The sequence below is a fragment of the Nerophis lumbriciformis genome, linkage group LG32 (assembly GCF_033978685.3).
Source record: "Nerophis lumbriciformis linkage group LG32, RoL_Nlum_v2.1, whole genome shotgun sequence".
Classification (NCBI taxonomy): Eukaryota; Metazoa; Chordata; class Actinopteri; order Syngnathiformes; family Syngnathidae; genus Nerophis; species Nerophis lumbriciformis.
In genome coordinates this window covers 6,720,533-6,735,214 of record NC_084579.2, presented here as the reverse complement: position 1 = coordinate 6,735,214, position 14,682 = coordinate 6,720,533, and the positions used below count along the sequence as shown (strand labels likewise).

The following is a 14,682-nucleotide window of genomic DNA, read 5'->3' as shown; positions in this document are numbered from 1 at the left end:
CATGTCACTATTATTTAAACCCATTGTTGCCAGGAAGTCTCCCTGGCGACATCATACCCCTGACTCTCTGCTTCACACTTTGTTTACCTCTGCGCTAGTGATGGGTTGATGAGGCGTCATGAAGCGTTTCGACACATTGCAAAACTGTATTGATACTGTGTCGATACTGTGTCACTAAATACTGACACCTGCTGGACATTAAAAATCCCTACAGGCAACCTATGGACCGACTCAACTGACACTGATTTTATGCCCTAGTACAGGGGTCACCAACCTTTTTGAAACCAAAAACTACTTCTTGGGTACTGATTAATGCGAAGGGCTACCAGTTTGATACACACTTAAATAAATAAATATATTGTCATTTGTAAGTTACACGTAAGTGTGATTTAAACAAGAATAGCTAAATAAATACATTTGTGTATATAAAAAAAATGGGTATTTCTGTCTGTCATTCCGTCGTACATTTTTTTTTTCCTTTTACGGAAGGTTTTTTGTAGAGAATAAATGATGAAAAAAAACACTTAATTGAACGGTTTAAAAGAGGAGAAAACACAAAAAAAATTAAAATATTTTGAAACATAGTTTATCTCTTTAAAATTCAAAATTCAACCGACAAAAAAAAAGAGAAAAACTAGCTAATTTGAATCTTTTTGAAAAAATTAAAAAAAGAATTTATGGAACATCATTAGTAATTTTTTTCTGATTAAGATACATTTTAGAATTTTGATGACATGTTTTAAATTGGTTAAAATCCTATCTGCACTTTGTTAGAATATTTAACAAATTGGACCAAGCTATATTTCTAACAAAGACAAATCAGTATTTCTTCTAGATTTTCCAGAACAAAAATTTTAAAAGAAATTCAAAATACTTTGAAGTAAGATTTAAATTTGATTCTACAGATTTTCTAGATTTGCCAGAATAATCTTTTTGAATTTTAATCATAGTAAGTTTGAAGAAATATTTCACAAATATTCTTCGTCGAAAAAACAGAAGCTAAAATATTTATTATTCTTTACAATAAAAAATAAATAAATTTACTTGAACATTGATTTAAATTGTCAGGAAAGAAGAGGAAGAAATTTAAAAGGTAAAAAGGTATATTTGTTTAAAAATCCTAAAATCATTTTTAAGGTTGTATTTTTTCTCTAAAATTGTATTTCTAAAAGTAATAAGAAGCAAATTAAAAAATAAATGAATTTATTTAAACAAGTGAAGACCCATCCATCCATCCATCCATCCATTTTCTACCGCTTATTCCAAGTGAAGACCAAGTCTTTAAAATATTTTCTTGGATTTTCAAATTCTATTTGAGTTTTGTCTCTTTTAGAATTAAAAATGTCGAGCAAAGCGAGACCAGCTTGCTAGTAAATAAATACAATTTAAAAAATAGAGGCAGCTCACTGGTAAGTGCTGCTCTTTGAGCTATTTTTAGAACAGGCCAGCGGGCGACTGATCTGGTCCTTACGGGCTACCTGGTGACCGCGGGCACCGCGTTGGTGACCCCTGCCCTAGTATATACAATAATATAAACCAAGTCATTGTATTTCATTTAGGATTATTTCATATCTTCATTTAAATAAAAATATATTTGTATCTTTTTTAGATACAGTCAATAAATAATGTGAACATGTATCATAACATGGAAATCTAAGAGAACGTGTTGTGGATGATTGTGGACTGGGAATTTTTTTTATTTTATTTTTTTTACACATTTTTATAAAAAAATAAATAAAAAAAAGTTTTTCCGACGTATTACATTTTAGACGATTTCTCTTCTTAGTTATTATTTCTCCGGCTGGAGAAAAGAGCCGCTCACAGGGCACAGAGGAGGCGTCAGTGCGACACAGTTCGCGTATCGGTCACGTGACCAAAACAGCTCATGATCGGTCACGTGACTTTCTAAAAGCGGTACGCGCACCGACACAGGGTTTTGCTCTATGAGCTCGACGCATGCGCCGATGCATCGGTGTTGCCGACCCATCACTACTTTTTGTATTTTTTTGAGTTAGAATTAAAATGTATTCACCTTCACGCCATGTCTGGTCCAAATCATTTGCACCACGGGAGAACAAACCTAGCCATAGTCCCAGTCCTGACAGTCTCTGTTTAATTCCTTGCTTCTTGTCTTGTTTAATAGATGTCATCAGTGTTTGAACCGGACATTTACATTGTAGATTGTCACATCAAAACTATGAATGAACACATGTGGAGTTGTGTAACAAAAAGGTGAAATAACTGAAAACATGTTTTATATTCTAGTTTCTTCAAAATAGCCACCCTTTGCTCTGACTAATGCTTTGCACATTCTTGGCATTCTCTCCATGAGCTTCAAGAGGTATGGGGCGGCATAGCTCGGTTGGTAGAGTGGCCGTGCCAGCAACTTGAGGGTTCCAGGTTCGGTCCCAACTTTTGCCATCCCAGTCACTGCCGTTGTGTCCTTGGGCAAGACACTTTACACACCCGCTCCCAGTGCCACCCACACTGGTTTAAATGTAACTTAGATATTGGGTTTCACTATGTAAAAGCGCTTTGAGTCACTAGAGAAAAGCGCTATATAAATATAATTCACTTCACTTCACCTGAGAGGGTTTTTACTTCACAGGTGTCATAGTTTTGATGCCTTCAGTGACAATCTACAACGTAAATTGTCATGAAAATAAAAGAAAACGCATTGAAATGAGAAGGTGTGTCCAAACTTTTGGCCTATACTGTATTTTTTTGCTTCGTTTACCGCCCAAAGTAAAAAAGAAACTCACTTTAGGACCATAGACAACAAGTATCCATCATCTGAAAATGTTTTTTGAGTCGTGGATTTCACATCAGCACATTTTTTCACATTAAAAACATTAATTTACTGTAATGAAAATGATATGGAAAAAATAAAAATAGGTAACAAAAAAAAGATATTTGAACTTTTAGGGCAGAGGTGCCCACCCTTTTCAGTGGGCGAGCGACTTTTGTACACACACACATACATTACATGTATATATATATATATATATATATATATATATATATATATATATATATATATATATTTAGATACATAAATTAATAGTAATAATAATAATTATATATATATATATATATATACATACATACATATCTACTATAAAAATGGGAGCCATTACCTCCCTGCTTGGCACTCAACATCAAGGGTTGGAATTGGGGGCTAAATCACCAAAAATGAATCCCGGGCGCGGTCACCGCCGCTGCTCACTGCTCCCCTCACTTCCCAGGGGGTGATCAAGGGTGATGGGTCAAACGCAGAGAATAATTTCGCCACACCTAGTGTGTGTATGACAATCATAGGTACTTTAACTTATATATTATATATGTACTCATTTATTTATGAAAGCAAGGTTTTTTGTTAACAAGTTAAAGGTGTTTAATGATAATACATGCATGTTTAACACACATAGATTCCTTTCTTTCATGAAGACAAGAATATAAGTTGGTGTATGACCCGATTCTGATGACTTGCATTGATTGGAATCAGACAGTAGTGATGATAACGTCCACATTTTCAAATGGAGGAGAGAAAAAGTCCTCCTTTCTGTGCGATACCACAGATGGTTTTTGGCATCTTAGTAGTCCAGCTTTCATATTCGTTTGTATACACTTTACAAGAAATACATTGACGGAAAACTCAAGTGTCTTGCTAGCTTGTGTGCGCCAGCTTTATGAGACTCTTATTTTGTTAGCCCAGGCAGGATGGAGCAGCGCTTTTATTGTGAAGACAAGAACTGTGCGGTCGGTCTTTAGGCTTTTGACAGCAGGTTTGGTGCGAAAGTCTGTTTTAAGTATTTAAGTTTTTAAAGTTTTAAAGTATTTAGGCATTAACATTTTCTCACATTTCTCTCGTTTAAACACTCTCAAAGTTCAAACCTTTATGGATTTAAAAAAACAAGTTTCTCCTCATGAGCATACTTGCCAACCTTGATACCTCCAAATTCGGGAGATTTTGGGGTGGGGGTTAAGGAGTATATTTATAGCTAGAATTCACTGAAAGTCAAGTATGTCTTATATATATATATATATATATATATATATATATATATATATATATACATACATATAAAATAAATTCTTGACTTTTGGGTGAATTCTAGCTATCATATATATATATATATATATATATATATATATATATATATATATATATGATAGCTAGAATTCACCCAAAGTCAAGAATTTATTTTATATGTATGTATGTATATATATATATATATATATATATATATATATATATATATATATATATACATACATACATATAAAATAAATTCTTGACTTTGCGTGAATTCTAGCTATCATATATATATATATATATATATATATATATATATATATATATATATATATATATATATATATATATATATATATACCGTATATGTATTTTATTATATATATATATATATATATATATATATATATATATATATATATATATACACATATAAATAAAAGAAATACTTGAATTTCAGTGTTCATTTATTCACACATATATACACATAACACTCCTCTCTACTCATTGTTGTATTTGAAAGTGTAATGCTTTGCAGCCAGTAGCACAGCCTTTGAAGGAGCATAGGTATGGGCAGTGTAATATTCTGGGTTGGAGTCAATAACCAGGCGAGGTGACGAAATTACGTCTCTTTACTTCATACTTCAGAACCGACTCCCACACTTGCCGTCAGGGTGCGCAATACAACGTAAATCATTGGCCAACCAAAAAGTAACCACAGAACACTACGGTATAGTGTTCTGTGGTTACTTTTTGGTTGGCCAAGCGGACGTGACGACAGGCTGTCCTCACTCAGGTCCGCACGAACCTGGAGGGGGCGTGCCTTCAATCGGCTGGAAATCGGGAGAAATTCGGGAGTCTCCCGGAATATTCGGGAGGGTTGGCAAGTATGTTCATGAGCAAAATTGAACTCTGTCTCTGCCTGATTCCTTGCTTCTTGTCTTGTTTAATAGATAGTACCTGACATCTTCTTGCTCCTTTGAGCCAGATTTGAACCAGCGACCTAAGGATGTAAGGATGTTCGGTGTTTGAACCTGACAGCTGGTCTACAACCTAGTGTGCTAATAAACAAAGTAGAATACATTTAGATTATTCATATATTATATATAATATATTATTTATTATTATTATTATTGTCTATTGTGAGCGAACTGTGGTGCTGAATTTCCCCCAGGGATCAATAAAGTACTTTTTATTCTATTATATTCTAATATGGTTGCTACCATATTTTGCTCTTTAATGTGTAATGCCATGTTTGGGTGTAAAAAGTGATCCAACAATGTCACTAGAGTTTGAATTGTGTGAAGAAATGTATGTAGTCAGGATGAATAACAACCAACACGTCAGTCTAGAACATTCCTCGTCAATCATTAACGCCGCTGCTTCTATTACGTCAGATGAGCTCATAAAACGCGGCAGAAAACGTCAACAGTCGATGTAGCCGCCGACTTTCAGGTCATTTCGCACATTTTAAGTCAACATTTTATTTCAATAATCCAAATACCTGACGCCGCTTCTCCTGCACACCGTCAGCAAGGGTGCCGCCATCTTCTGTGTACGGAAGTGACGTAGGATGACGTAAGGCTTGCTTAAAACCTTTTTTTTTTTTAACTAAATACGCACAAATGAGACAAAAACAACATGATATATAGGTATGTACTAGTAATGGGTTGATGAGGCGTCATGAAGCGTTTTGATACATTGCAAAACTGTATTGATAATGTGTCACTAAATAGTGACATCTGCTGGACATTAAAGATCCCTACAGGCAACCTATGAACCTACTCCAGGGGTCGGCAACCCAAAATGTTGAAAGAGCCATATTGGACCAAAAATACGAAAACAAATCTGTCTGGAGTCGCAAAAAATTAAAAGCCATATTACATACAGATAGTGTGTCATGGAATTAAGAGGACTTAAAGGAAACTAAATGAGCTCAAATATAGCTACAAATGAGGCATAATGATGCAATATGTACATATATCCATCCATCCATCTTCTTCCGCTTATCCGAGGTCGGGTCGCGGGGGCAGCAGCCTAAGCAGGGAAGCCCAGACTTCCCTCTCCCCAGCCACTTCGTCCAGCTCTTCCTGTGGGACCCCGAGGCGTTCCCAGGCCAGCCGGGAGACATAGTCTTCCCAACGTGTCCTGGGTCTTCCCCGCGGCCTCCTACCGGTCGGACGTGCCCTAAACACCTCCCTAGGGAGGCGTTCAGGTGGCATCCTGACCAGATGCCCGAACCACCTCATCTGACTCCTCTCGATGTGGAGGAGCAGCGGCTTTACTTTGAGCTCCTCCCGGATGGCAGAACTTCCATTTCTATTGTATTATAATTATCACTAATAAAGAATTATTGTTTAATTTTCTGTTTTGAGTGTCAGTCCTGACAATATAGCACAAAAACAGACGTAAATACCACTGCATTCCATTTCTATTGTATTATAATTATCACTAATAAAGAATTATTGTTGAATTTTCTGTTTGAGTGTTAGTCTTGACAATATAGCACAAAAACAGACGAAAATAGCATGTTCCTAAACAGTTCCCTAAACGTTCTTGCCAAACGTTCATGGCTAACGTTCTGCTAACCAAGCAAGAACTCCACAACCTCACGTTCTTTGAACGTTACAAACTAACGTTCCCATAACAATGCCACTACGTTCTCCTAACGTTCACATAACGTTCACGTGTTACCTGGGATGCAGTGACCAAATATGTCTGATTAGCACTCCACACAAGTCAATAACATCAACAAAACTCACCCTTCATGCACAACCTTAAAGGTTTGGTGGACAAAATGAGACAGAAAAAGAAGTGGCATAAAACACATCCTAGAAAGACGGAGAAAGTTATACATGTAAACAAACTACGGTGAGTTCAAGGACCGCCAAAATTTGTAGGACAAAACGGCGCTCGCCAAATACTCGAATCAGTGAAGCATGTTTAATATAAACAGTGTGCTTTGTAACAATTAGGGAGGTTTGTGTCATGTTTGTCCTCCTACAGAAACCATATTAAAACAAAAATAGATTTTTTTTCCCCTCATCTTTTTCTATTTTTCATGGTTCTCTCCTCTGCTCCCCCCTATCCCTTGTGGAGGGGGAGACACTCAGGTCCGGTGGCCATGGATGGGGTGCTGGCTGTCCGGGGTCGGGACCCGGGGTGGACCGCTCGCCTGTATATCGGTTGGGAACATCTCTGCGCTGCTGACCCGTCTCCACTCGGGATGGTTTCCTGCTGACCCCACTGTGGACTGGACTCTTACTGTTATGCTGGATCCACTATGGACTGTACTCTCACAATATTATGTTAGACCCACTCGACATCCATTGCATTCGGTCTCCCTAGGGGGGGGGGGGGGGGGGGGGGGGGGGGGGGGGGGTGTTACCCACACATGCGGTCCTCTCCAAGGTTTCTCATAGTCATTCACATCGACGTCCCACTGGGGTGAGTTTTTCCTTGCCCTTATGTGGGCTTTGTACCGAGGATGTCGTTGTGGCTTGTGCAGCCCTTTGAGACACTTGTGATTTAGGGCTATATAAATAAACACTGATTGATTGATTGATTGATTGATTGATGCAATGTTTGAAAAAGCTCCAGAGAGCCACTAGGGCGGCGCTAAAGAGCCGCATGCGGCTCTAGAGCCGCGGGTTGCCGACCCCTGACCTACTCAACTGACACTGATTTTATGACCTAATATATACAATAATATAAACCAAGTCATTGTATTTCATTTAGGATTATTTCATATCTTCATTTAAATAAAAATATATTTGTATCTTTTTTAGATACAGTCAATAAATAATGTATCATAACATCATACTTGCCAACCTTGAGACCTCCGATTTCGGGAGGTGGGGGGGTGTAGGGTGGGGGGCGTGGTCAGGGGTGGGGTGGGGCGTGGTTGGGGGCGTGGTTAAGAGTATATTGACAGCTAGAATTCACCAAGTCAAGTATTTCATACATATATATATATATATATATATATATAAAATCTACATCCTGAAAATATGCAAACAAAACTCTGGATAATTGATACTTCAAACTTGCATAAATAAATATTAAGGAATATAACATAACTTGGCTTCTGAGAGCTTCAAAATGTAATGAATAAAATGCTAAAGTTGTTGATAAACAAGCAATTATTTTAATAATTAAATATGGTCATTTTAAATGAATTATTATGATCATTTAAAATTAATTATTTCAAATATGTTTATTTTAATTATATGGCTGGATGTAATAAGGAGTCAGAAAAAATACAAAAAAAAAAATACAATTCATTTTGATGTTTTTAGCAAAATATAATAAAAATGTATTTTTTTTTTTTATTAATAAATATATTTATTTTTAGGTAAAATAAACATAATAATACAATTTGTCTCTAGTCTGGATGATTTAGTTCTTGTCACCCTGTTGTCCTCCCGTCCTGAAAAAAGGCTGTCCTCACTCAGGTCCGCATGGAGCTGGAGGGGGCGTGGCCTCCAGCTCCGGCTGAAAATCGGGAGATTTTCGGGAGAATATTTGTCCTGGGAGGTTTTCGGGAGAGGCGCTGAATTTCGGGAGTCTCCCGGAAAATTCCCCAAACCATCACCCAACCATGCAAATTTTGCATTTCCTTTGGAAATCGAGGTCCCAGAGTCTGGAGGAAGACAGGAGAGGCACAGGATCCACGTTGCCTGAAGTCTAGTGTAAAGTTTCCACCATCAGTGATGGTTTGGGGTGCCATGTCATCTGCTGGTGTCGGTCCACTCTGTTTCCTGAGATCCAGGGTCAACGCAGCCGTCTACCAGCAAGTTTTAGAGCACTTCATGCTTCCTGCTGCTGACCTGCTCTATGGAGATGGAGATTTCAAGTTCCAACAGGACTTGGCGCCTGCACACAGCGCAAAATCTATCCGTGCCTGGTTTACGGACCATGGTATTTCTGTTCTAAATTGGCCCGCCAACTCCCCTGACCTTAGCCCCATAGAAAATCTGTGGGGTATTGTGAAAAGGAAGATGCAGAATGCCAGACCCAAAAACGCAGAAGAGTTGAAGGCCACTATCAGAGCAACCTGGGCTCTCATAACACCTGAGCAGTGCCAGAAACTCATCGACTCCATGCCACGCCGCATTAACGCAGTAATTGAGGCAAAAGGAGCTCCAACCAAGTATTGAGTATTGTACATGCTCATATTTTTCATTTTCATACTTTTCAGTTGGCCAACATTTCTAAAAATCCCTTTTTTGTATTAGCCTTAAGTAATATTCTAATTTTGTGACACACGGAATTTTGGATTTTCATTTGTTGCCACTTCAAATCATCAAAATTAAATGAAATAAACATTTGAATGCATCAGTCTGTGTGCAATGAATAAATATAATGTACAAGTTACACCTTTTGAATGCAATTACTGAAATAAATCAAGTTTTTCAAAATATTCTAATTTACTGGCTTTTACCTGTATATATATATATATATATATATATATATATATATACGGTATATATATATATATATATATAAGAAATACTTGACTTTCAGTGAATTCTAGCTATATATATATTTATTATATATATATATATATATATATATATATATATATATATATATAAAATAAATACTTGAATTTCAGTGTTCATTTATTTACACATACACACACATAACACACAGGGGGCGTGGCTTCCAGCTCCGCCTGAATTTCGGGATATTTTCGGGAGAAAATGTATCCCGGGAGGTTTTCGGGAGAGGCGCTGAATTTCGGGAGTCTCCCGGAAAATCCGGGAGGGTTGGCAAGTATGCATAACATGGAATACTAAGATTTGATGCCTGCAACGTGTTTCAAAAAAGCTGGCACAAGTGGCAAAAAAGACTGAGAAAGTTGAGGGATGCTCATCAAACCCTTATTTGGAACATCCCACAGGTGAACAGGCTAATTGGGAACAGGTGGGTGCCATGATTGGGTATAAAAGCAGCTTCCATGAAATGCTCAGTCCTTCACAAACAAGGATGGAGCGAGGGTCACCACTTTGTCAACAAATGCCTGAGCAAACTGTCGAACAGTTTAAGAACAACATTTCTCAACCAGCTAGTGCCACCCCTTGTTGCGCAGTCCAGCAGTCACTAAAGCTCCATCTTGAAAATGTTTTTTAATTAATTTAATAGAAATTAAAAAAATAATTTATCCATCTTAAGAGGGGAGGAGTATATTTACAGCTAGAATTCACCAAGTCAAGTATTTCATATATATATATATATATATGAAATACTTGACTTTCAGTATTTTATTATTATATATATACATACATATATATATATATATGTATGTATAAAATAAAAAATATATTTATTTCAGTGAATTCTAGCTATATAAATATATTTATTATATATATATATACATACATATATATATATATATATATTTATATATATATGTATGTATATATATATATATATATATATATATATATATATATATAATAAAATAAATATATTGAGCCAGTGAATTCTAGCTACCGGTATATAAATATATTTATTATATATATATGTATATATATACATACATATATATATATATATATATATGTATGTATATATATATATAATAAAATAAATATATTGAGCCAGTGAATTCTAGCTATATAAATATATTTATTTTATTATATATATATATATATATACATACATATATATATATATATGTATATATATATAATAAAATAAATATATTTATATAGCTAGAATTCACTGAAAGTCAAGTATTTCATATATATATATAAATATATATATATATAGTATAGCAGTTGTGCACTGCACTCTCTAAAAGTCCTAGATGTTATTGTCACATATGCATGTACAGTAGATGGCAGTATTGTCCTGTTTAAGAGTGTCACAACATTGCTGTTTACGGCAGACGAACTGCTTTACGGTAGACGAAAACGTGACTGCTGTTGTTGTGTGTTGTTACCGCGCTGGGAGGACGTTAATGAAACTGCCTAACAATAAACCCACATAAGAAACCAAGAACTTGCCCTCCATCATTCTACAGTTATAACGTGATTGGGCAGGCACGCTGTTTATATTGTGGGAAAGCGGACGTGAGAACAGGCTGGCCGCTGTCGACACGTCACTCAGGTCCACATGGAGCTGGAGGGGGCTCCGCCTGAATTTCGGGAGATTTTCGGGAGAAAATTTGTTTTCGGTAGAGGCGCTGAATTTCGGGAGTCTCCCGGAAAATCCGGGAGGGTTGGCAAGTATGGGTATGGGTACCACAAGTGGTACGCCAAAGACTCACTTGATTAAAGTAGTGTTCTATTTTCCTATATTCAAACAGGTGTGTAATGTTACAGTGGGCAAAAATATTAAATACAAATCCATCCATCCATCCATTTTCTACCGCTTGTCCCTTTTTGGGGTCGCGAGCGGTGCTGGAGCCTATCTCAGCTGCATTCGGGCGGAAGGCGGGTACACCCTGGACAAGTCGCCACCTCATCACAGGGCCAACACAGATAGACAGACAACATTCACACACTAGGGCCCATTTAGTGTTGCCAATCAACCTATCCCAAGGTGCATGTTTTTGGAATATAGATGTTAAATAAAAACCTCTGCCTAGTTTTTGATGAATACTTAGGCCTACTACGCTCGTGTATCTTAATGTTTGTCATTATGGTGGTACGGTGGAGCCAAGTTTTTTCTGAGGTGGTAGTTGGTGAAAAAAAGTTTGAGAAGCACTGATTTATTGAATAAAAAGAGAGTAACTAGGTGTGAAGTTGTTGTCATGGCAACTGTCACATGAAATGCTTTCTCATTGGCTGCTTACAAGAAGACTGTCCTATTAGTCCAGGAGAGAAATAGGCGTCCCACAGGGACGGAGGAAGACGAGCTCACAGCAGTGCGCTCTTAGCGTACGCCAGCAGACAAAGTGATTGGTTAAACGACGCCTGCAGCTCCGCCCACCCTGCCTCCAGACGCGAGGAGAGGCGGAGCAACGCTTCCACGGCAGACGCGTCCTGCGACAGCGAGCGCAGGTGACGCTGCAAACAAAAAAATCATGTTGGATTTCCACAATAAAACGTTTGTCTCGCGCGCCGATTGTCTCACCTGGAGGAACAGACACAGGTACCCGTGAGCCAGATCAAAGTCCCGCCCACTGGCCAACATGCCCTCGATCATGTGGACGAAAGCCACCAGGAGGCTGCTGGCTCCGCCTCCTTCAGGTGACAGACAGGTGAGCTCCACCGAGAGCGCAGACGGTCCCAAATCCTTCAAGATCTGGACGGGGACGTCGTCTGCACAGGAAGGCCAACAGCGGTAAAAACATCAAAGACAACAGAAGGCTTTTCTGCCAGTCACTCACATGAACCCGTGTGAAGACACGCCTCCAGAGCACTGCTGAACTTTGACCTCTGGGACAGTGGACTGCCGCTCAACACCTTGGACTAACACACAAGATAAATAAAAATACAATAAGGACAAAAAAACAACAACAACAAAATAATTAAATAAACAGACAATGATACTAAAAAATACAGTAACAAAAATGAATAAAAACACAAATACAATAATAAAATAAATATACAATAATACTAATAAAAATACAGTAACAAAAATGAATACAAATACAATACAATATACAATAATACCAATAAAAATGCAGTAACAAAAATTTATAAAAATACTATAAAATAAATATACAATAATGATACTAAGAAATACAGTAAGAAAAATGAATAAAAATACAATAAAATATACAATGATAATTATAAAAATACACAAACAAAAATTAATAAAAATACAATAAAATAAATATACAATAATGATACTAAATAAAATACAGTAACAAAAATGAATAAAAATACAATAAAAATAAATATACAATAAAGATACTAATAAAAACACAGTACGAAAAATGAATAAAAATACAATAAAATAAATTTACAATAATGATACTAAATAAAATACAGTAACAAAAATGAATAAAAATACAATAAATAATGATACTAATAAAAATACAGTAACAAAAATGAATACAAATACAATAATAAAATGTACAATAATGATACTAATAAAAATACAGTAACAAAAATGAATGAAAATACAATAAAATAAATACACAATAATGATACTGAATAAAATACAGTAACAAAAATTTAAATACAATAAAATAAATCTACAATAAAGATACTAATAAAATACAGTAACAAAAATTTCTAAAAATACAATAAAATAAATATACAATAATGATACTAATAAAAATACAAACAAAAATGAATAAAAATAAAATAAAATAATAAACAATAGTGATACTAAATAAAATACAGTAAGAAAATGAATACAAATACAATAAAATATACAATAAAGATACTAATAAAAATACAGTAAGAAAAATTATTAAAAATACAATAAAATATACAATAGTGATACTAATAAAAATACAGTAAGAAAAATTAATAAAAATACAATAAAATAAATATACAATAATGATACTAAATAAAATACAGTAACAAAAATGAATACAAATACATTAAAAATAAATATACAATAAAGATACTAATAAAAATACAGTAAGAAAAATGAATAAAAATACAATAATAAAATATACAATAATGATACAAATAAAAATACAGTAACAAAAATGAATGAAAATACAATAAAATAAATACACAATAATGATACTGAATAAAATACAGTAACAAAAATTTAAATACAATAAAATCTACAATAAAGATACTAATAAAATACAGTAACAAAAATTTCTAAAAATACAATAAAATAAATCTACAATGATACTAATAAAAATACACAAGCAAAAATTTCTAAAAATACAATAAAATAAATATACAATAATGATACTAATAAAAATACAAACAAAAATGAATAAAAATAAAATAAAATAATAAACAATAGTGATACTAAATAAAATACAGTAAGAAAAATGAATACAAATACAATAAAATATACAATAAAGATACTAATAAAAATAAAGTAAGAAAAATTATTAAAAATACAATAAAATATACAATAGTGATACTAATAAAAATACAGTAAGAAAAATTACTAAAAATACAATAAAATAAATATACAATAATGATACTAAATAAAATACAGTAACAAAAATGAATAAAAATACAATCAAAATAAATATACAATAATGATACCAATAAAAATACAGTAACACAAATGAATAAAAATACAATAATAACATAAATATACAATAAAGATACTAATAAAAATACAGTAACACAAATGAATAAAAATACAATAAAATAAATATGCAATAAAGATACTAATAAAAATACAGTAACAAAAATGAATAAAAATACATTAAATAAATATACAATGATGATACTAAAAAAATACAGTAACAAAAATGAATACAAATACAATAACATAAATATACAATAAAGATACTAATAAAAATACAGTAACAAAAATGAATAAAAATACAATAAAATAAATATGCAATAAAGATACTAATAAAAATACAGTAACAAAAATGAATAAAAATACATTAAATAAATATACAATGATGATACTAAAAAAATACAGTAACAAAAATGAATACAAATACAATAGTAAAATAAATATACAATAATGATACTAATAAAAATACAGTAACAAAAATTAATACAAATACAATAGTAAAATAAATATACAATAAT

At 34.1% G+C, this 14,682-nt stretch overlaps 1 protein-coding gene across 1 annotated transcript in view; it reads right to left on the bottom strand.

The window, feature by feature from the left end:
• Positions 1-11,369: 11,369 nt before the first annotated feature.
• The window catches only part of wdr36 (WD repeat domain 36), an 8,740-nt gene continuing 5,427 nt past the window's right edge, over positions 11,370-14,682 (bottom strand). The window contains exons 20-22 of the mRNA XM_061926915.2: positions 12,378-12,459; positions 12,122-12,309; positions 11,370-12,054 (exon numbers count right to left, since the gene is read on the bottom strand). Of these exons, the coding sequence (XP_061782899.1) occupies positions 11,905-12,054; positions 12,122-12,309; positions 12,378-12,459 (420 nt within the window). The 3' untranslated portion in view covers positions 11,370-11,904. The remainder of the gene's footprint in view (positions 12,055-12,121; positions 12,310-12,377; positions 12,460-14,682) is intronic.